A 22,701-nucleotide genomic window follows, 5' to 3' on the forward strand; every position below is an offset into this window, starting at 1 on the left:
TTTCAACTTTATTTTGTAATTTGGTAAATACAGACAGCCAACATAAACAAAAACCTCTTTTTTTAGCATTAAAATAACAGACAAAAAATTAAAAATAGTATTTTATTGCAGTAATGTGCATTCACATGAAGTTTTAAGAAATAATACCAAGATATCCCTTTGTCTAGTTTCTAATGGTAAAACTTTGCAAAACTATAATATAACCAGAATATTAACATTGATATAATATACCAATATTCATATTTACCCAGTTTTTATTTATTTGGATAGTGTGTCCTTGATTTTTAATATTATAAAGGGGGTCCTAAAACCAAAAAGCCTGATAACTGCTGATTTAAAATTTCTTTAACATTTGTTTGTACTTTTTTATTTGTACAGACTGTACAACTACAGGTTGGTCTAACACTGTGGGTAAGTATGCGGCTTTGAAAATTGATTCCTTTTTGTTTTTCAAGGGGCTCATAAGAAAATAATTGAATTGATGGAGTTCTGGAAATTTTAGGGCATTTTAAGACTCCAAGTACCATACTGTGAAGTATGTGTGCTTGCTTTTGTGTGAGAATGTATGCATGTTTATGTATAAATTTGTTAACAATTCTAGAAAAAAAAAATTGGAACACAGGTATGTTTTTCTCTGTAGAACTAACTTTGTTATATGAAGCCATTCCCTTGGCAGGTCATTGGTAAGATCTGCTGAACAGCAAACAAATCTAAAAACCTAGACACATTCTACAGATGTGATCTTACAATGCAGAAGAACAGATTTTTTTCTAAATCTAGGCTTAACACTATTTTTGCTTTACATTAAATTGGTATATTTTAAAATTATTATACTGTTGTCAGACACCAGGCTTGCTGTTAAACTTCCAGTGACTTATTTCTCATATGTCTGTCAAAAATGATCTCTACCAACCTACACTCATCCATTTTTAATGTGGAATTTTAAATTAATACCCATTATCTTTTCATCTTATTATTTAAAACTCATTATTTTATGCTTTTTGAAGTTCTCTCTCAGCTCCCACAGCTTTATCTGCTTAAATGTTACACAGGATAGGGTCAAGATTAAGAACACAAGGACCACTATGTTAGTCTTCCCTTTGGGTTGACACTGAGTGATCAATCAGCAGGCTGACATGTATACAGTAGTTCACCCAGCAGTTAGCCTAATCCTGATAATATTCATGCCAAATTTTTGTCATGTTAACCGTAAAGATATAACAAGAGTCTTTCCATGTGCTTTACAAAAAAAATCAAGCTATACTGTTTGCAACATTTCCCCCAGTTATGTTTCTAAACCTTGACCAAAAAGGAAGTAAAGATAAGTCAATATAACTTGTTTTCAGAAAACTCAAATTGGCATCTAGTGTTCAACACAGTCTCTTCCAGAACTATCTATTTAATAGTAGATATTAGAATTTTACCAGTGTAGAGTAGAAGACCATTTTAAACAAACGTACCTATAAACAACAAATGTGTATGTAAATTAAAAGCCATTCCATCAGTTGCCTTCCATCCTCCTATTCTTGTTCTGGTTTATAAATTTTAAAAGTCCTCTTTTCACTGCCTTCAAAAATATTTTCACAAAATTCACGTAACTATGGGCTTCAACATTCCTAATTCTAAGAGACTTGGGGCTGTTTTTTCAATTCATTCTTAGACGGATATTCATCGACAAATGCTTTATACATTCATAAAGAATGGGGCAAAAGAGCATACTGTATAAAACTGCTTTTCTAATTCTTCACATCTCCTATTGGAATTGTTTAAAATTCTAAAATCCAAATTTTATCTTTTAAAACCCCTTTGTCCTTCAAAAATGACTTGCCTTTTTGGTAATTATACTTAGGTTTTCTCTGAACTTTCTGTAGTCCACTTGTAAAAAGCTACAAAATACATCTAACCATATCCAGAATTCCATTATTTGCTTAAAATACTCTCTTCCCAAGGTGTTCATCACATCGTCAAGCAGTCATTCCTGATGAAATAAAAGGTTCAGAGAAAAGGCAAGTATAATACAGAAATACATACTGAACCATCAACACCAGCTTCTTTGAGTGGCCAAACACTAGCAAACTAAAATTCATTAGTTATATTGATGTTTCTATATTTAATCCATAAAATATTACTGGGAATAGCCATTTAGGCATTTTTCTCCAATTGAGATTTTTCTTTTTTTTTCTGCTTGTTGTAAAAGATCCAAAAGTGACATAATTGAAAATCTACATTTCCCTCTCAGAGACAACCATTGTTAACAGTTGAGGTATTTTACTAGATATTTTCCCTATGCAAATAACCCCCCAAAGGGCTCACATCATACATACTGTCTTGCAATTAACATTTTTTACATTTGAGTGTTTTTAAAGTGAGAAAAACTTATATAGTATTCCCAAATATAAAGACTGGCTGTAAATGTCAAGGATGGGTTGAAAAGGGAAAAAGATGCCATGTTATACAGAGTTAAGAGTTTAGGCCAGGCGCGGTGGCTCATGCCTGTAATCCCAGCACTTTGGGAGGCCGAGGCGGGTGGATCACGAGGTCACAAGATCGAGACCAGCCTGACCAACATGGTGAAACCCCGTCTCTACTAAAAATAGAAAAAATAGCTGGGCGTGGTGGCACATGCCTGTAATCCCAGCTACTCGGGAGGCTGAGGCAGGAGAATTGCTGGAACCTGGGAAGCGGAGGTTGCAGTGAGCCGAGATCGCGCCACTGCACTCCAGCCTGGTGACAGAGCAAGACTCCGTCTCAAAAAAAAAAAAAAAAAAAAAAAAAAAGAGTTTAACATATAACAATGATTTCCTATTTCATTTAAGCTGAAACAAATCTGCTGATGCTTACTCAAAGTCAAAACAACCCAACCTTTCTGTACACTATTACTTTCCTCGTTAACTGCAACTTTTAAAAATATTAAAACATGCAAAAAAAAAACCCTCAATCAAATACTCAAAGCAAGTCCTGTAATATTTTGAGCAAAAAAGAAAAAACATTAAATCTATTAGGCATAAAAAGTGTATAAAGGTGTTAAGTTTCTTAGTTGTAACTAATATTTTACCGTTATTTTCCCTGAAAAATACCATTTAGTAAATTTAGAAACTGAGAGAAGTTAGAGATTGTTAAAATTCTTTCACTATACAATTAGAAAAATCCAACATGCTCTGAGAAAGTGTACTCTCACCTATTTTAACCTGTGACTTTATTTTCATAGCGTACTATTTCAGTCAATAAAAGACTTGTAGATCGTTACTACTACCACTCCTTTATTCCTCTCCAACAGTTCTGCGATCCACTCCTCCCCATACAACTCTGCCACATACATAATATCATAAAAGTAAATTTGGCTTTACTTAGAAGTTCTTTACTAATTCTTCTGAACTGAAAAGTACAGAAAAACAAAATTTTGCATATTATTTGTAGGCAGTTCACTGAAACCTTAAAAAAAAAACATAACCACGAATCTGTATCCTGCGTTTTTCTGTATGTTCATAAATTGTTTTCTACTTGGTCTTCACATTCCCAGGGAATCAGAGGCACGTAAGAGAACAGACTAAATCCAAGGAAAAAATACACTCCAAGCATGATCTCCATGTATTAATTATAGTTAGGCCACCCCTCCTCCATGTGTGCACAACATCCCGTATAGATAGCCTTCAGCGTACACTTTACACTTGATTTTCATTTCTTGTTTACTTGACTGTCCCCTCCAGTATCATTCTGCAATATCAATACTCTGCTGCTGACCTATACAGTAAGCACACAATATTTACTGCATGCTGTGAAAAGCACCTTCATCACCTAGTTGTCCAAACCAGAAAACAGGTGCATGCACATCTTTAAATAATCCCTCAAGCCAATCCACCTCCAATTCCTACCAAGTCTATTTCGTATATATTTTAAGTCCATCTACTATTTTCCAACCCTCCTGCCACTAGGCTAGTTCATCTCATAGTCATCTCTCTCAGACTACTCAACTTCCTCAAATGTCTCTCTACCTTCAGCTCTGTCCTCTCTTTTCAGTGCCTTGTCCACACTGCAGCCAAAAGTGATTTTTCTTAAAAAAGAAAAATTGGTTGTCCATTTAACCTGATTAAAATCCTTCAACTGGCCAGGCACAGTGGCTCACGACTGTAATCCCAGCACTTTGAGAGACCGAGGCAGGCAGATTACTTGAGGTCAGGAGTTCGAGACCAGCCTGGCCAACATGGCGAAACTCCGTCTCTACTAAAAATACAAAAATTAGCTAGGCGTGGTGGCATGTGCCTGTAATCCCAGCTACTCAGGAGGCTGAGGTGGGAGAATCACTTGAACCCGGGAGGCAGAGGTGGCAGTGAGCTGAGATCATGCCACTGCACTTCAGACAGAGCAAGGCTCAGTCTCAAAAAAAAAAAAAAAATCCTTCGGCACTTCTGTTCACTTCCAGGTCTTTACACATGCTATTTTCCCTCTCTCTGAAATAGTTTCCCATAATCCTCCCTCCCTAACAATCTTGACTAACATTTACTCATCACTGAGCAGCTCAAACATCAACTTTATCCAGAAAGTCTTCTCAGCCGGGCACGGTGGCTCACACCTGTAATCCCAGCACTTTGGGAGGCCGAGGCGGGTGGATCACGAGGTCAGGAGTTCGAGACCAGCCTGACCAACATGGTGAAACCCTATCTTTACTAAAAATACAAAAATTAGCCAGGCATGGTGGCGCATGCCTGTAATCTCAGCTACTTAGGAGGCTGAGGCAAGAGAATCGCTTGAACTCGGGAGGTGGAAGTTGCAGCGAGCTGAAATCACGCCACTGCACTCCGTCTCAAAAGAAAAAAAATCTTCTCCCCTCCCCCAATCTAGGTGAAATATGCCTTCATAAGCTTCCATACTGTATTATTACCATTACATATCATTAAACATAACTGATGTAAATTTATAATTGCCTGTGTGTTATCTATACACTCCAGTAGACTACAAGCTGTGTTGGGGCAGGGGCAATGTCTGGCTATTCTGTTCACCATCATAATTATAGTGACTAATACCAAGCCTAGGCTGAGGCTGGGGGACTGACAGAAGATAATCACTCTGGCTCTGTCAGTGCCTCAATTTTTAGTAGTAAACACTGATAAATATATACGTTCACTTTTTTAAATGTTTGAGATATCATTCACATACCATAACCCATTTAAAGTGTATAAACAAACAGATTCACAGAGTTGTGAAACCGTCAGCACAATTTTACAACATTTTTGTCACCCTAAAAAGTTGTACCCATTAGCAGTTATTCACCAACTCCCCTCAACACCTCTAGTTTCTGGTAACCATTTATCTGCCTTCTTGCTTCATACACAGATTTGCCTATTCTGGACATTTCATATAAATGGAATCATACATCATGTGGTCTTTTGCGACTGGCTTCTTTCACTTAGCATGTTTAAGATTCATTTTTGTAACAATTATCAGCACCCCCTTTTTGCTACTGACTAATATTCCACTGATTCCAGGGACAAAACATATCACTTTATTCATCAGCTGATAAGACATTTGTGTTTTCATCTTTGGCTATCATCAATAATGCTGCCATGAACATTACTATACACATTTCTGTATGGACACGTTTAATTCTCTTGAGTATATACCTAAGAGTAGAACTGCTGGGTCATATGGTAACTCTGTTTAACCTTTTGAGAAAATGCCAGACTGTTTTGAAAGTGGCTGTACCATCTTACTACTACCACCAGCAGTGCATGAGGGTTCCAATTTCTCCATATCTGCTGTGACTTAAATATCCCTCCCAAAACTCATGCTGAAACTTGATCCCCAATGTGGCATTGTTGAGAGCTGGGGACTTTGGGAGGTAACTGCATCAGGAGGGCTCTTCTCTCATAAATGGATTAATCCACTCATGGATTAAAGGGTTAATGAATTAATGGATTATCATGGGAGTGGAACTTGTGGCTTTCTAAGAAGAGGAAGAGAGACCTTGAGCACGTTATCACACTCGGCCCCCTCACCATGTGATACCCTGTGCTGCCTCGGGACTCTCTACAGAGTCCCCAACAGGCAAGAAGGCTCTCACCAGTTGACCCTACAACCTTGGACTTCTTAGCCTCCATAGCTGTAATAAGTAAGTCTTTTTAAATAATCCAGTTTCTGGTATTCCATTATAAGCAACAGAAAACAGGACTAATATAACATCCTAGTCACTACTTGTTATCTCTTTTTTATTATAGCCATCCTAGTAGGTGTGAACTAGTATCTCATTGTGGTTTTGATTTGCATTTCCCAAATGGCTAATTTCATTTTACTGTCAACTCTATGAGGGTACTGTTGGTATATTTTTGCTCAAAAATGTGTCTCCTCAGCACTTAATAGTGTCTGGCACAGAAGAGACCTTTAATATATGTTAAATGAATATATAAAAGAGGATTTTTTTTTTAGGTGTGTGCATGGCAGAGGAGATGGACTGTATGCAAGTGAGGAGAAAACAGAAAAAGACCCTGAGATTCTAGCTTAGTAAATGGAAGACTGATATAAAAAATAAGATAGGGATCATGTAAGGAGGACAGATCATATAAAAAGAAAGTTGAAACTACATAAATAACACAAAAAAGAAAAATAGACATATGAGAACCTTGGCAACATTCATCTTCAAGAAAGAAACTGACAAAAAGGTACACTGAACAGGAGCATTCAGAAGACAAACCAGTAGTGAATAGGGTCATAGAAGGCTCAAGACATCTGCTGATAAGTTACCTATAACTTACAAAGCTTTCTCAGGGATGTCTTCCATTGACACTCTGGGTTAAGCCCACCTAATAAAGCCTTTAATTTCACCTTGTATCTCTACTCTACCACTTATTTACATTGTAATCATCGGCTCATGCTGCCACCTCAACTAGATTGTATACTACATGTAGCCAGGGACCATTGTTTTTAGAGATTAGTACTGTGCTGGACATATGATAAATGGTGATCTATGTTTCTTGCATGAATGAGTTATTCACTAATTTAAATGAATAACAGCATCATACAAATGAATACAGATATTGTTTAATATTTTAATAACTTCAAAATTTTCAAACATTAGAACTAAAACTTACATAAAGAAAAAAGGAAGAACACTTTTTACCTTGTCTTCCCCAATTGCTTCTCTGAGTGAAATACAACTAATTTTATTCTCACAAACACACACACACAGAGTAATAAAGCAATAAAATAATTTTCCTCAGCTGGGCATGGTAGCGCATGGCTGTAATCCAAGAACTTTGGGATGCCAAGGCAGGAGGATTGCTTGAGCCCAGGAGTTTGAAACCAGCCTGGGCAACACAGCAAAACCTTGTCTCTACTACTAATAATAATGATTTTAAAAGTTAGCCAGTTGTGGTGGGCACATGCCTGTAGTCTCAGCTACTCAAAAGGCTGAGGTGGGAGAATCACTTAAGGCCGGGCAGTCGAAGCTGCAGTGAGCTGTGTTCACACCACTGCACTCCCAGCCTGGGTAACAGAGCAAGACCCCATCTCAAAATAAACAAACAAAAAAAAACCAATAAATAAAACAAAAATCTGCCTATGGATGACATATAGGGGATAATATTACCGCATGAATTTAACAGGTGTGTCAACATGAGTACTTTCATGGTTAGTTTTCCATTTTCAATATACTAGAAACTTTATTAAAAATGTCTTTTGCAGACTTAGAACCCAAATCTCCATCAATGATGAACTGGATAAAGAAAATGTAGCACATATACACCATGGAATACAGCCATAAAAAAGAATGAGTTCATGTCCTTTGCAGGGACATGGATGAAGCTGGAAGCCATCATTCTCAGCAAACTAATACAGGAACAGAAAACCAAACACCTCAGGTTCTCACTCATAAGTGGGAGTTGAACAATGAGAACACATGGACACAGGGAGGACCATCACACACTGGGGCCTGTCGGGGGCTCGGGGGCAAGGGTAGGGAGAGCATTAGGACAAATACCTAATGCACGCGGGGCTTAAAACCTAGATATGAGTCGATAAGTGCAGCAAACTACCATAGCACACATATACCCATGTAACAAATCTGCACGTTCTGCACATGTATACCAGAACTTAAAGTAAAAATTTTTTAAAAAGTATTTTGTATAAACAATCATTTAAATGGCATGTTATTTTGAGCAAAACTAAGATTGCAGGTAAGATTTCTAAGAAACAATCCTAAGGAATACAATGTGATGAGCGAGTAAAGATGTACATGGTATAGGCCAGGTGGGATGGCTCACACCTGTAATCCTAGCACTTTGGGAGCCCAAGGTGGGTGGATCACCTGAGGTCAGGAGTTCAAGACCAGCCTGGCCAACATGGTAAAACCCTATCTTTACTGAACTACAAAAATTAGCCAGGCATGATGGCAGGTGCCTGTAATCCCAGCTACTCGGGAGGCTGAGATGGAGTGCAGTCAGCTGAGATCGCGCCACTGCACTCCAGCCTGAGCTGCTGAGGGAGACTTCGTCTCAAAAAAAAAAAAAGATGTACATAATATTCACCATATAATAAAAAGTGGAAAATATACTAAATGTTCATCAGGAAAAGACTACGAAAATAAATTCCAAGATGTATATGCACACGCACACACAATGGAATACTATATACTCATTAAAAGGGAAAATGTATATGAATATTCATTAACACAGAAATGTTTCTTAAAATAGATAATGTTTCAAAACCTGTTATAAACCAGAAAATTAGGTATGATCCCATTTATAGAAAATTACATACCTGTATAGAGATATTTAAAAGGATGTTCAACTTTTAAATGGAGCAAATCCAGTCCCGAAATTTTGGATAACATTTAATTTTTTACATTTGTCTTTAGTGTTTTAATTAAATAATTATTCTTAAACTTTTACAACTATTTTTATTTGGGATAAAATTCACATACAACATTAAATATACAAAAGTAAGCCATGTTTAAAAATAAAAAGGAGAGGCCAGGCACGGTGGCTCACGCCTGTGATCCCAGCACTTTGGGAGGCTGAGGCGAGTGGATCACTTGAGGTCGGGAGTTTGAGACCAGTCTGGCCAACACTGTGAAACCCCGTCTCTACTAAAAATAAAAAAAATTAGCTGGGCGTGGTGGTGGATGCCTGTAATCCCAGCTACTCGGGAGGCTGAGGCAGAAGAATCACTTGAACCTGGGAGGCGGCGTTTGCAGTGAGACGAGATTGTGCCATTGCACTCTAGCCTGGGAGACAGGGCAAGACTCTGTTTCAAAAAATAAAATAAAATTTAAAAAAAGGAGATGGGGACAACCTATATAAAAGCAAGACACTGAAGACTTAATAATTACTTATTAAATTTTCATGTATATCAAAAAAAATGGAAAACACTGAGAAGATAAAAAATATAAAGGCATTTTACCTGTAAAAAATGATGGTTCAAAGAGTTAAACAGCAACAGGCATTTTAAAAGAAAAAAATCTTGAATATGCTACAGAGTTCTTAAGTAGATTCCATGACTTGGAAGGAATACAGAAATTGCTGAATATGTCATCTGTCCAAATCTTTTAAGAAAAACTGTAGAAATTAAAATATCTTTGAGAAAAACAATAGCTCTTAATGAATTAGTGTCATGATCTAGAGACAGCAGCATCACAATCTTTTTTTAAAATGTGAGACCTGGTCTCACTCTGTCGTTCAGGCTAGAATGCAGTGGCGTGATCACAGCACACTGCAACCCCAACCTCCTGGGCTCAAGCAATCCTCCTGCCTCAGCCTCCCGAGTAGCTGGGACCACAGATACGTGTCACCATGCTCAGCTAATTTTTAAATTTTTTGTAGAGACAAGGTCTCACTTTGTTGCCCAAGCCAGCTCAAGCGATCCTCCCACCTCGGCCTCCCAAAGTGCTGGGATTACAGGCATGAGCTACTGTGCCAGGCAGCACCAAAATCTTTTGCAGAAAACGCAAACATGCACAAAAAAGACTATGTTCACAAGCTATAACATTGACTTGTTTCATCAAAATCTAGAACACAAATGAACAGTACTTTAGGTTTACAAATTCTGAAGCATACTCAAATCCAGACAATGTAAAGAGTTAACTTAAATCCAAGGTGACATTTATGATCATATTCCAGTTAAGAATAAGCTTTTTAGAAAGTATCATGTAATCACAGATATTTATTAACCATGATTACTACATGATCCACCTTTATTCACTAGATACATCTTCGAATGATATTTTCAAAATTTAAAAACTCTCCTGAAAGAAAAAAAAACTCTCAACACTGAGGATATTTTAAAAAAATGTTCTGGAGCTGAAACTCCTATAGAAAAGCTCTAGAAGTGTTCCACGCAAGAATATAAATACTCAAATAAGTTTATAACTATCTAAAACAATTTTGAAGGCTAATAAAATAGATATAATTTGGGATGTTTATTACAAGTAAAGGTTGAGTGCATACGTGTACGTGTGTGTGTGTATAACAGTCCATGAAAATATACTTTCCCACATGGTTATTAATCTTTAGGAGGGTGCCAAGTGACATCTCACAAAATGTATTCTCTTCTGCACTATGCAGTATTCAAGAAAATGACACGAACTTTGTACAATCTTATGATTTTAGTGTTAGAGGTCATGTTAAACTAAGAAAACAGTAATTTCAGCTCAAATGTGAGTTAAATCATCAAGTTAAAGTAAAGCGTTTTATTAAGTGAAGCTCTCTCTGCAGAATATCTCACTCAATATACATAACATTTAAATAGACTACTAAAAAAGTGACAGCTGAGGAATGCTTTCACTTCTTTCCATGGTTTCTACTGAATGTCATTTCAGAAATGCCTATGTAACACATGACAATGTGGAATGTCTCCTCCCATGAAAGAGCATTTGAGTTGAGCAGCAAGCACACTTGGGGCAGTAACACAGAACTCAAGCGTGTCTTTTTATGGTTAGCCAGCATAACAATGCAAAGATAAACAACCAAAACACTAATAAGGTCAGAAAATACTGACATAGAGGGAGCCATAGTAAAAATGTTATTTGGAAAAAAAAGTATGAGTAAAATAACTAGAAAATATGCATTATTTCTAATATTACCATACTAGAGATTTCTTTTCTCTTTCTTTTCTTTTTTCTTTATTGGTAGAGACACGGTCTCCCTATATTGCCCAGGCTGGTCTTGAACTTCTGGGATCAAGTCTCTTGCCTTGGCTTCTCAAAGTGCTGGGATTACAGGTGTGAGCCACTGCATCCAGCCTAGAGATTACTTTTCTAAATGAACACTCAAGGATTTGTTTAAAGAATTTTTAAACTAAGTTACATAAACTGAAGCATCTATTGATAATCAGTAATAGATCTCATTTCAAAAATAAATCTAACACCCCAATAATTTTTTTCTTTAAGACAGAATCTCGCTCTGTCACCCAGGCTGGAGTGAAGTGGCATGATCTCAGTTCACTCCAACCTCTGCCTCTTGGGTTCAGGCAATTCTCGTGCCTCAGCCTCCCGAGTAGCTGGGATTACAGGCATGCGCCACCACGCCTGGCTAATTTTTATTTTGTATTTTTAGTAGAGATGGGGTTTTGCCATGTTGGCCAGGTTGATCTCAAATTCCTGAGCTCTGGTGATCCGCCTGCCTAGGCCTCCCAAAGTGCTAGGACTACAGGCATGAGCCACCATACCCAGCCACCTAATAAATGTTTTGATGGTAATAATGGCTACCTTTACATTGTAAGTATTATAAAAGTAAGTGGTTTATATAAGCTTTTTTATTAGGACATTTTAAAAGTTTGTCAGTGTGTTATATTTACCCAATTATTTAATATTCTATGAATTCTGCTCTTCAAAATATTCGTTTACATTGTGTCCAATTTTTTTAAATCATTAAACATTTATTGTGTACCTACTAAAACAAAATGCAGATACAAAAGGAGATTTAAAGAAAAAAGAATCAAAGTCCCTACCTTAAGCGTACCTAAGGGACTTCTTCCCCCCTCCGCCCAGTATGCATGGTATTAAGTTTCCTACAATTTGTCTCTAAAAAGAATCAAATATGTACATGTATGTATGTATAAAAAATTTACTGTAAATGCCAGCTACTCGGAGAGGCTGAGGCAGGAGAATGGCGTGAACCCGGGAGGCGGAGCTTGCAGTGAGCCGAGATTGCGCCACTGCACTCCAGCCTGGGCCACAGAGCGAGACTCCGTCTCAAAAAAAAAAAAAAAAATTTACTGTAAATGATTAAAAAAAACTAAAACAGGCTGAGTGCAGTGGTTTACGCCTGTAATCCCAGCACTTTGGGAGGCTCAGGTGGGAAGATCACTTGGGCCCAGAAGTTTCAGACTAGCTTGGGCAACACAGGGAGACCCTGTCAAAGAAAAAAAAAAATTAGCTGGAAGTGGTGGCACATGCTTGTATTCCCAGCTGATCAGGAGGCTGAGGTGGGAGGATCACTTGAGCCCAGGAAGGCTACAGTGAACTATTTTCATGCCACTGCACTCCAGCTATGGTGACAGTCTGTCACCGTCTCAAAACACACATACACACATCACACCCACACACACACCCAACAACTGAAACAATATAAATCGCTATTAGGGTAGAGAAAAATAAAGGTAGTTAAAAATTAAATTCTATGTCCTGAAAAAAGGAGTGTTTCTTGTTGCTGCTGATGTATTCTGCACATAATGGTAAGGCAAAAATAATCTTGGCACTTCCTAAAATTTAGGACAATTTCGAATTCTGAGATTAATTTAGATACAGTACTATTTCACTTCAATTACCATAGAAAGGTCTATAAAGTATGGGCTAGCTAAAACAAAAGTGGATGAAGAAAAAAATTATATGTGTGTTTCACTTGATTTTCAGCTAATTTACAGAGAAACCTCCAACTACTAAACACCACCATAATGATGAAAAGATTTAAGAATATTTTCTTCTTCAGACTTCAAAGAAGATACCTGGCATAGGGTAAAGTTTAAGCTTTGGCATCAAACAGACCTGCATAAGAATTCCAGCTCTGCCATTTATTTTCTTGTTAACCTTGAGCAAGTGAAAAAGCATGTTGTGAAAATTAAACTATTGTTTGGAAAAGCATTGCTCCTCAATAAAACACTGATTAAGTCATGTCTACTACCTATCTGACTCCAACTGAGAATAAACTTGTAATTGTTGGAGTTCTTCAATCTTTCAAAGAGGTATACCAAAATGCCAATACCTCATCATCTTTTCAACCTTACTGTGGAGCCCCACAAACTTTCAAAAGAAGGGTGGAGTAAAAGATGGCAATTTTTTGCAGGCAGAGGCAATGAAAATAGCAACTTCATATAGTGTCAAGAAGCAACACGTTATGATAGTAACAAAACAACGTTTTATGCCTCCCCCTATTAAAAGGTTTTTAAATAGTTTTCTTTTAAAAATCATCTAATAAGATTTTTAAAATACTTTTCTTATGTGAACTGTAATTTTTAAATGTGGTAATAACAAATGGATGATGAAAAACATTTCCTCTATTCCATCCAGTGTTTATACCTGGCTACACTAGAAAATGCTCAGTCACAGCTTGCAATCATACTGTAGCTGAGGCACATGAAAGATGGTCTTGGTTATGACACCTCAAAGTCAGACCACAAAACTGTTGCCAGGAAGCACAGAGGCAGCAACTACAGAAAAAGCATTATACCAGCAGCAGTGTGGGCACTGGTGCCCTACCAGCACACCCCATACATGGCTAGGGTTGCCCACTTATTTGTAGGAAGTGAGGGGCCAGTTTGGGGTTGGGAGGGTTTTATTTGTTTGTTTAGGTAGGTTTTTAAAAATGGATTTAGGATGATTTCAATAAAAACTTTTGAAAGGTATGAGCATAAAGTGTTACAGCTTTTCTAAAAAGACAACTATGTAGAGAAATATTTTACACCGCACATTCTTTTAGACACAAATTTTAATGCTCTTTAAAAGTTATCCAAGAGGTCTTCCAAGATCTTAACATTCTCCATCAAAAAAAGGGTAAACAGTTACAAACTATAAACTCTTAATTCAGATTTTACATAGTAATCAAACTATTTGCTAACAAGCAACTCAAAATTAATTGCTTCCAGTCTCTTTTACACTTCACATCTTAAGACTACACAAAAGTATTCCTTTTGCTGACGAGAGGATCACATATTTTACAAAGATGCTTAAAATGGCTCCCTTAGAAGTAGATCAAATTTGTATTTTAAGATCAAAAGGATTTCATATTAAACCTATCTGTATGTCTGTACTGGAAAGTAAAAGAAAAACTTTTAAAATTGTAATAGCATAGAACATGGAACTAATCCTACTTTGTATTCCTCTAGAAGTGGTACCCAACCTTGGCATCAGGAACCAGTTTCGTGAATGACAGTTTTTCCACAGATGGGGGTTGGGGAGTGGGGCCAGATGAAACTGTTCTACCTCACATCATCACCAGGCATTAGATGCTCATAAAGAGCACACAACCTAAATACCTCACAAGCGCAAGTTCACAATAGGGTCCGCGCTCCTATGGAAATCTAATGTCGCTGCTGATCTGACAAGAGGCGGATTTCAGGCAGTAATGCTAGCTTGCCAGTGTGTCGCTCACCTCCTGCTGTATGGCCTTGTTCCTTACAGGTCGTGGACCGACCTGTCCACGGCCTAGCGTTTGTGAACGCCCACTCCAGAGGATCTAGCTCAACTGGATATAATATTTTTCTACCACTTAACCAATATCTAGATTGCTTTAGAATTTAATAGAAAGAAGGTCGATATTAAGAATTTTTTAGGCCGGCCACAGTGGCTCACACCTGTAATCCCAGCACTTTGGGAGGCCAAGGTAGGCGGATCACTTGAGGTCAGGAGTTCAAAATGAGCCTGGCCAACATAGTGAAACCTCATCTCTACTAAAAATACAGTAACAGTTAGCCAGGCATGGTGCCACGCACCCGTAATCCCAGCTACTAGGGAGGCTGTGGCAGGAGAATCACTTAAACCTGGGAGGCGGAGTTTGCAGTGAACCAAGATTACGCCACTGCACTCCAGCCTGGGTGACAGAATGAGACTCCATCTCAAAAAAAAAAAAAAAAAAAAAAAGACTTTTTTAAAAATCTCAAGATATTAAAATATCTTGAAATCTACAACAAAGTTTTTAATTTGTTTCATAATCACACAAATTCCATTATGTGCAAGAACAATATGCTAAGTATCTGATGTGAAGGTTTCAAAAATGTATCTCATAACATACAAATAACTTAAAACTTCCTATTGATGATTTGAGGTAAAAAAATAAAATTCAATAAACCTTTAGTGAGCATCTACTATGTGCTAGGCTCTGGAAATACAAAAATTGTGGAAGATTAGGTCCTCAGAGGCTACAAGGGAAGACAAAGACAAACACAAACACTATTCAGTAAAAAGTGTTTTTATTGCAGGAGAGGCAGAATATAAGGTACAGTGAACACCCCAGAAAAGAGAATGTGAATCCTGAACAATGACTAGAATTTTAATTGGCAAACAAGGGAGAGAAGATAAAAAGCATGGCTAAAGGCATGGAAATAAAAAATGTAAAGATCTAGTTGAAATGTAAGCAAGTTAACCAATTTCTATAAAGAATACAACACAATGGAGATATATCAACCATAAGCTAAATCATAAAATGTACTATATCCAAATTTAGAGAGAGGAGTAACACCATCAGAATGATACTGTTCAAAGATTAATATGACAGCAATATGCATGCTAGATTAAATCAGGGAGAGAATAGAGGCAGGAAAAACAATTAAGCTATTACTATACTCTAGGGATAAAAATAAGGCTAGGTGCGGTGGCTCACGCCTGAAATCCCAGCACTTTGGGAGGCTGAGGCAGGTGGATCACCTGAGGTCAGGAGTTCAAGACCAGTCTGATCAACATAGAGAAACCGCATCTCTACTAAAAACACAAAATTAGCTGGGCATCGTGGCACACACCTGTAATCCCAGCTACTCGGAAAGCTGAGCCAGGAGAATCACTTGAACCCGGGAGGTGGAGGTCTCGGTGAGCCAAGACAGCGCCACTGCACTCCAGCCTCGGCAACAAGAGCGAAACTCCATCTCAAAAAAAAATAATAAAATAAAATAATAAAGGTATGAACTAGGTTGCCAGTAAAGAGTGGCAAAGAAAAGAACTGATGCCAAGGTAACTGTAAAGAAAAGACCGAGCTAGAAGATAGACTGGATTATGCATAGACAAGGGGAATGAGTAAACAATAACTAAAATGTTTAACTTGATTCTAAAGATTAATGTATCATTAACAGAAACAGGAACATCAATGAGAAGACTAGGCTTGATAAGGAAAGATAGACCTGTTTTAGGTGAATTTAAAGAAGTTCCTGACGATGTAAAATTGTCTTATAACTAAATTAATAATACTTTTTAAATAATTAGTTAAAAAGGATGCTGGTAAAGTCTAAAGATAAGTATCTCTAATGTTAACGGATAAACGTAAAATTATAATACTGAATTGCAATTATGAAAATCTGTATTTGAACAATAAGAAATCCTTTGAAGAAATCACAAAGGTTAACGTGAATACAGTAGTTGCCATTCTATGGCAAAGGGGATGAACTTGTATTTACTGTATTACTACTTAAAAGACATTATTAAATATAAAATTACAATACATTTAATATTTCATTTTAAATCAATACATAACCCAAAAAAATGGAAATGAGGCTTGGAGCTTTGCAGAAATGAGGGAACCATAAACTGACCTGGAAGTCACTGGCACAGAGGAAAAAGAAAAGATTTTAAAGTTAAAATCAACAGGCTAAACTCAAAACTGCTGGAGAAAAATCTCAGCCCTGTATTTTATGCACAACAGTATCAGTAAGAATCAGCAATAAGACATTCTATATATAACCTTATTAATCTCCTTAAATCTTTATGAAGTATGCTAAAATAGAGATATAATCACATACTGTAAAACTCTACCAGGTAGCTATAAAATCAGAAGCTGATTATTGCCCCATTGGTAATAATGAAATTCTACTCTAGACCTCGGTTCTAGAAAAACCAGAAATTTATATCTATGGTTAACTTTGTGCTGTTTTGTAGCTTTGGGGGTCAGGTCCCAGGTGGAGTGGATCGGTGAGAAAGGCTATTCTGGAGACTAAGATAGGAAATTTGACAAGAAACGCTTTTTCTTCTATATAGAAGACTTATTTCTATACAAAAAGAACAGCTGAAGACTGGATATCTTTTATAACTTCTCATGAGGGAGCACATTCAACAAATAAAAGCAAAATATTCGATTTTTAAAAGTATGTTTGTGGGTTGTGATGTTCCTAAAACTTTTCTCTTGACAATAAAATTTAGAACACTTGATCAAAACCAAAAAGTAAATGAATATTCAAAAAACAATAAACAATTAACCCGGTTATACATTTTAGGTATTCTACGATTTTTTGAGAGGTTAAAGTTTTAAAGAACTATTCAAGAACTATTAAATCAGTGATTTTAGTTTTTATAATTAAGTATGGAAAACAAGCTAAGTTCAAGAGATTTCTTAAAAGCTTAAAAGTTTTTAATTTTGTTTATTGTCTTTCACTAACTGTTGTCCTAAATTTGCCCAAAGTGAACTCCCTGTTTTCATAGTAACAATGGGAAAAAAGTACAAGAGTTGATAAATAAGAAATGAGAGTGAAGAAAACATAACAAAAATTTTAATGCTTGATATTTTAAAGACTGGCTTCACTGATTTAAGGAATTTGCAGATAAGGAAAAATGTTATGGAAAAGGGGAGGTGGTTGGAGATTATCGGGTCAAACTCACACAATGACAAAAAGTGACAGAAAGATATTATGAAAATGGTGTAAATTTAGAAACTTCTGTTTGTCAACTAAAACAAAATACCCAATAAAGATATATCTACACAACACCAAACTGACCACTGAATTCAGTTAATCAGGAAGACAATGGTAAGTCTGATAATTCTTGTAACATGGGAATATTGAGAGGAGAAAAAAAGATCTTAAGAAGGCAGTTAAATGTATTTTCTCTTCCTCCCTAAACCAATATTACAATAATGTTAAATATCAAAACTTTTTGTCTTCCTCTAGGCCAATACAACTGGGTTCCTCCACGACAATAGTAACTTTAAATTTCTATCTGACAATTTGAATAAAACATACTGATGCGAACCATTATCCAATTATCCTGACCTCCTACAGTAATAATCGTCTTTCAAATCTGTTTCACACTAAAATGTGTAAAGTACACTTGAAAGAAATTTGAAGATTCATCTTATATAATTACATTATCATTTTTAATGCCAAAAGTTTCCTTCATTCTCAACACCATGGTTTTAAAATCTTAACAGTTATGATATGCCTTAAATAAACTTCACCCAAATAAAAACTTTGCTGTGCATTAGAGAATCTAAATTAATGAAATTGAGAAAGAGCAAGATACCCCGCTATATTTTTACTGGGTGCCACATTTTTAATTCCATATTTGTCCTGCAATTTGTCAATCATTTCAATGTATCTAGTCAACTTTGTAAACAAAGGCTATACTCCAAATCTGATATAATTCCATTATATAAAATTTAAAACGGTCATCACTCCCTTAAACAGTAAGCAGTACAAGGAAAAATGTCACTACACACGTCTTTTAAAAAGGCATCAAGTTAATATTCATGAAATATAAAGCCTTGTTTCAACCAAGGCAACTTTGAGATAGCTTACAATTCTTTTCATTGTAAGGGGAAGCTATTGCTGCAAAGTCATTTTCTATTACAGTTATTCCAAGTTGCCCGCTAAGAAAGTAGAAAAAGCCTATGCCTTGTCACCTATTACCATCACTTAAAAATTGCTTTTTATGCAAACCTCTAAGTGGTTGTGTTGCTTTTGGCCTGTTAAAGGCAAGGCAACATTATCTCTGGATTGCCAATAGTTTCTCCTTATTTGGCTAACACTGAGAGATCCCAATCAGACTACTATAAAACTTTAACATGCACAAAGCATCCATTTTGAGAAAAGTTTGTGACCAGCTTTCTTTTTTCCCACCCCCAAAAGAAAAACCAGAGCTTGGAAACCGGCTTTGAAAACAGTGTCCCCTATTTATTCTTCTCTTTCTAACACCAGTGCACACCCCAGGACCTGGGGCTCAAGGATCTCTGACACTGCGGCAAACCTCGAGTATCAGACTCAACACGTTCCGGTCCGGAGGTGGGCAAGCCCTTTAGAGGGCTTCCTTACTCTGCCCACTTCCATCCCCTTCCTTTCGGCCGGTGCAGATCAGCTAATTACACCCTGTTTTCCCCTCCCCAGTGACCAAGAGTAATAAATGAGAAAACAGGAAATCGTTCGCTCAGGGCACACGGCTTAGGGCTCTAGATTACTATTATTATCATCATCATTTGTAATCAAGTCCTAAAAAGTGCAACAAATCCAGTGCCCATCTACAAGTCAAAGATGTTCATCTGCCTAAGCGTTCCTAATGCCCCTTGTTAGTTTTCTTCCTTCAGCATCCAACCCTCCGAATATATCACTGACACGGGGGCCCAGGCACAACCCCACTATACCCCTCCTTGTCTCGACCCCAAATCCCAGACTCATGCACGAATCGCCCTGGGGCCCCAAAACGACCACAGTTCCTTTTCCCCTATGCCCCGGAAATCACCCGGTTCCCAACTCCACCAGCAACTGTTCTGAAGCGGGGCCTCAAGTCCAGCGCCCTCCCCTCCAGCAGCTCTCCCTCCCGCCCTCTCGGGAAACCGCCCCCTCACCCCGCAGCAGGGAGTCTCCCGCTGCCCCCAGCCTCAAGAGGTGGAGAACTGAGGGCAGGCCCCGGCAGGAGGCCGACGAGAACCCTCAGGGTCAGGAGAGCCGGCGGCGGGGCGCACAGACCTGGTGCAGGGCAGTGAGTCCGTCCACATTGGCGTAATTGATGTCGGCGCCGCGGTGCAGCAGCTTGAGGACCTCGTCCGTGTCGCCGCTGGAGCAAGCAGCCAGGAAGACGGCGCCATCGTCGAACTTCACCTTGGTCTTCTGGCGCTTCACCACCGGAGGCTCCAGGTCCGTCTCGGAGCCGATCCAGCGCTTCAGCTGCTCGTTCCGCTTCTGCTTCGCGTCCGCCATCTTCATCCCCTCTCCTGCCGCCGGGTCTTCTTATCGCGAGGGGGGGAAGGGGGAGGCGGAGAGGGAAGAGAGGGGAGGCAGGGGGTGTGTGAATGTTTCTATGAGTGCGGGTCAGAGGAGGGCTGGGAACCGGGAGGAGACGCTCGAGACTTCCAGTATCCCACAGAGCACTGGGGCGGCGCGCCCGGCCGAGCGGACCTCCCTTCCTACCACAGAAGCCCTCCCGCCCCCAGCACGGCCACCCGTCATCGGCGGCCAATCTAACGTAACTTCGCGAGATCCGGACTGGGAGGTGCCCTTCGGCCAGTGCGCATGCGCCCTGGGCCTGCGCCCGCCCCAGGAAGAGCGCTCCCGCGAACTTTGGCGGGGGTGGCTGGGCCACCGGAGGGAAGCGGGTGTGGCCCAGGCAGCGGGGGCTGGGACAGACCTGGAAAGGAGGAAGCGGGGAAGGAAGGTTGTCCTGTCGGGCTGGGGGCTCCCGGGAATCCGGAGACCAGCAGTGGAACCGCAAGGCTCTACAGGGCAGAGCTGCCTCCCGGGTTGTCTCAGCTACGCCGAGTCGTTGGCTCAGGGCAGAGGATTTTCCTATTGGCTGCGTTATTTGAATGGAATGGAGGATAGGTCGTGAAGTAGGTGCTGGTGGTTGCTCTTTCTAAGGAACTCAGATGAACTTGGGCATGTCAGAATTAATAACCTTTTAAAAGTGGGGTCTGTGTAGCCGAGGGTTTAATGGTAAGTTCTTGAAGTGACCACCTATTGACAAGGGTTGACCTGCGGTAATTGCGGTGGCTTCCTGCCAACCCCCACTTTAGAAATGTTTTTCCTCCTCTCTTTGCTTGTTTTGTTTTGCTTTCGCTCACGCTTGGGTTCTCTTCGTTCTTCCTTAAGTGCTTTAAGCCTGTCTCGTACTACCCATGAGCTTAGCTCAGCCTGATTACTGGTCCTTACCTTTTAAGGGATTTCTGGTTACAGCTCCATCTCTTTCTAAGGTGGGGTGAAGACCTAGCTGCGTCTAGCATTTAAACGGAACGTTAATGAAGGCAATTAATTCAACCACTATTTATTGAATACCTACTGTGAGCCAGTAACTGTACTAGGCACTGAAGATACAATGAAAAATATGACATTTATTTGAACCACCTCCTGAGTTCACTCGCCCAAACAAGACTGTAATTTATCATCGTCATAAAAAAAAAGACTTTAACTTTGCCTTGTATGACTACACGCGCACACACATAGGATTTGTAATACTGATGTCTTATGAGCCATCTATCTACAATCTCCACTAATTGATTTTACTGAACACTACATTGTTACCATCCACTACTATTTTTAGAGCATTTAGAAAAGCCAAGATAAAAACCACAAAACCTTACCATGGAAGTTTAGGGATCGTGTAGACTGAGTCCCTCAAGAACTAGTTAATTTACTTAATTTTACCCAGAAGTAGGATTAGAATTCACTCAGCAAATAGTATGCACCTGTTCTGGGTCAGGCATTGTTCCAGGTGCTGGAGATAGAGCAGTGAACAAATAAGCTTTTCTTACTCTCAGCATGATGCCTTTTCCAGTGGACTACTTCACAGCCTATCTTATTGAGAAATACAATAATTGAGTAAAACATGATTAGGAAACTGCCTGCCTGTGAGACAATTTTCTGAACCACAATTATTAGGATAGCGATAGAATCCAGGTTAGGATAAAAATATTTCGTCTGAAAACATTGTAGAAATAGAAAATTAAAGTAATATTCATAAGTGTACCACTGTATGTTCCTTACATACATTAAAGATAACATCAGACCTTTGAATACTCGTGGTGTTAGGTGCTGTAAAACATTGTTAGCACTAAAATACAAAATCCCTATCCACAGAATACAGCTGTCAGAATAAAAGAAAGGAACTTGAGGATTGCTTTGTCAGCTCCTGTCTCTACCTAGGCAAACTGACAGCATATACTGTTTTCCAAGAACGTTGTGGCCTCTTTGGTAGCTCTTAAAAGTGCCCTTGGAGTATAGATGGGAATCTCAAGATTTCATTCAGGCAAAAGGAATTTAGTGGGAAGTATGCTATTCCTGATTCAAGCACTTATTCCAGGATGCAAAATTAATAATAATTTATTAATAAAACATAATTAAGTTCATTCAGTTCCCAGAAGCTGTCAGGAAAAAAACAACCAACCAACGAGGGGTGTTATCATGTGCAAATTTCACTGAATTTAGTTTTTCTTCTTTTGTGGCTCTAAGGGTCAAGACGCTCTGTGTTAATATTGAAAGTACTCTGAAACTGCCACCTACTTTTTAGGGAGGATTTTTTTTTTAATTGTTGTTAATGAATTAATGGTACTGAAGACCTTGGGTTAATTCCAGAACAAGCAAAATTTTTTTATTGACACACACAGTCCCAGCACAGTGGCTCACACCTGTAATCCTACCACTTTGAGAGGCTGAGGTGAACTCTGCCCAGGAGTTCGAGGCTGCGGTGAGCTATCTGCACTACAGCCTGAGCGACAGAACTAGACCCTATGTTTACAGAAAACACACACACACACACACACACACACACACACGCTTTTATTACATATTTGTCTAAGCAGAACAAATGGAAAAAAGCAA

General features: G+C 38.6%; 1 protein-coding gene across 7 annotated transcripts in view; it reads right to left on the minus strand.

Annotated features, from left to right (window-relative positions):
* The window catches only part of PPP1R12A (protein phosphatase 1 regulatory subunit 12A), a 161,930-nt gene extending 141,302 nt beyond the window's left edge, over positions 1 to 20,628 (minus strand). For 5 of the 7 annotated variants that reach the window (XM_055239264.2, XM_055239262.2, XM_063615105.1 and 2 more), the window contains exon 1: positions 19,858 to 20,381. In XM_055239264.2, the coding sequence (XP_055095239.1) occupies positions 19,858 to 20,094 (237 nt within the window). In that variant the 5' untranslated portion in view covers positions 20,095 to 20,381. Of the gene's footprint in view, positions 1 to 19,857 lie in introns of all 7 variants that reach the window. The other 2 variants (XM_055239260.2, XM_055239261.2) reach the window with 2 other exon arrangements.
* Between the last annotated feature and the right edge of the window lie 2,073 nt (positions 20,629 to 22,701).

Source organism: Symphalangus syndactylus, chromosome 13 (genome assembly GCF_028878055.3).
Source record: "Symphalangus syndactylus isolate Jambi chromosome 13, NHGRI_mSymSyn1-v2.1_pri, whole genome shotgun sequence".
Taxonomy (NCBI): Eukaryota; Metazoa; Chordata; class Mammalia; order Primates; family Hylobatidae; genus Symphalangus; species Symphalangus syndactylus.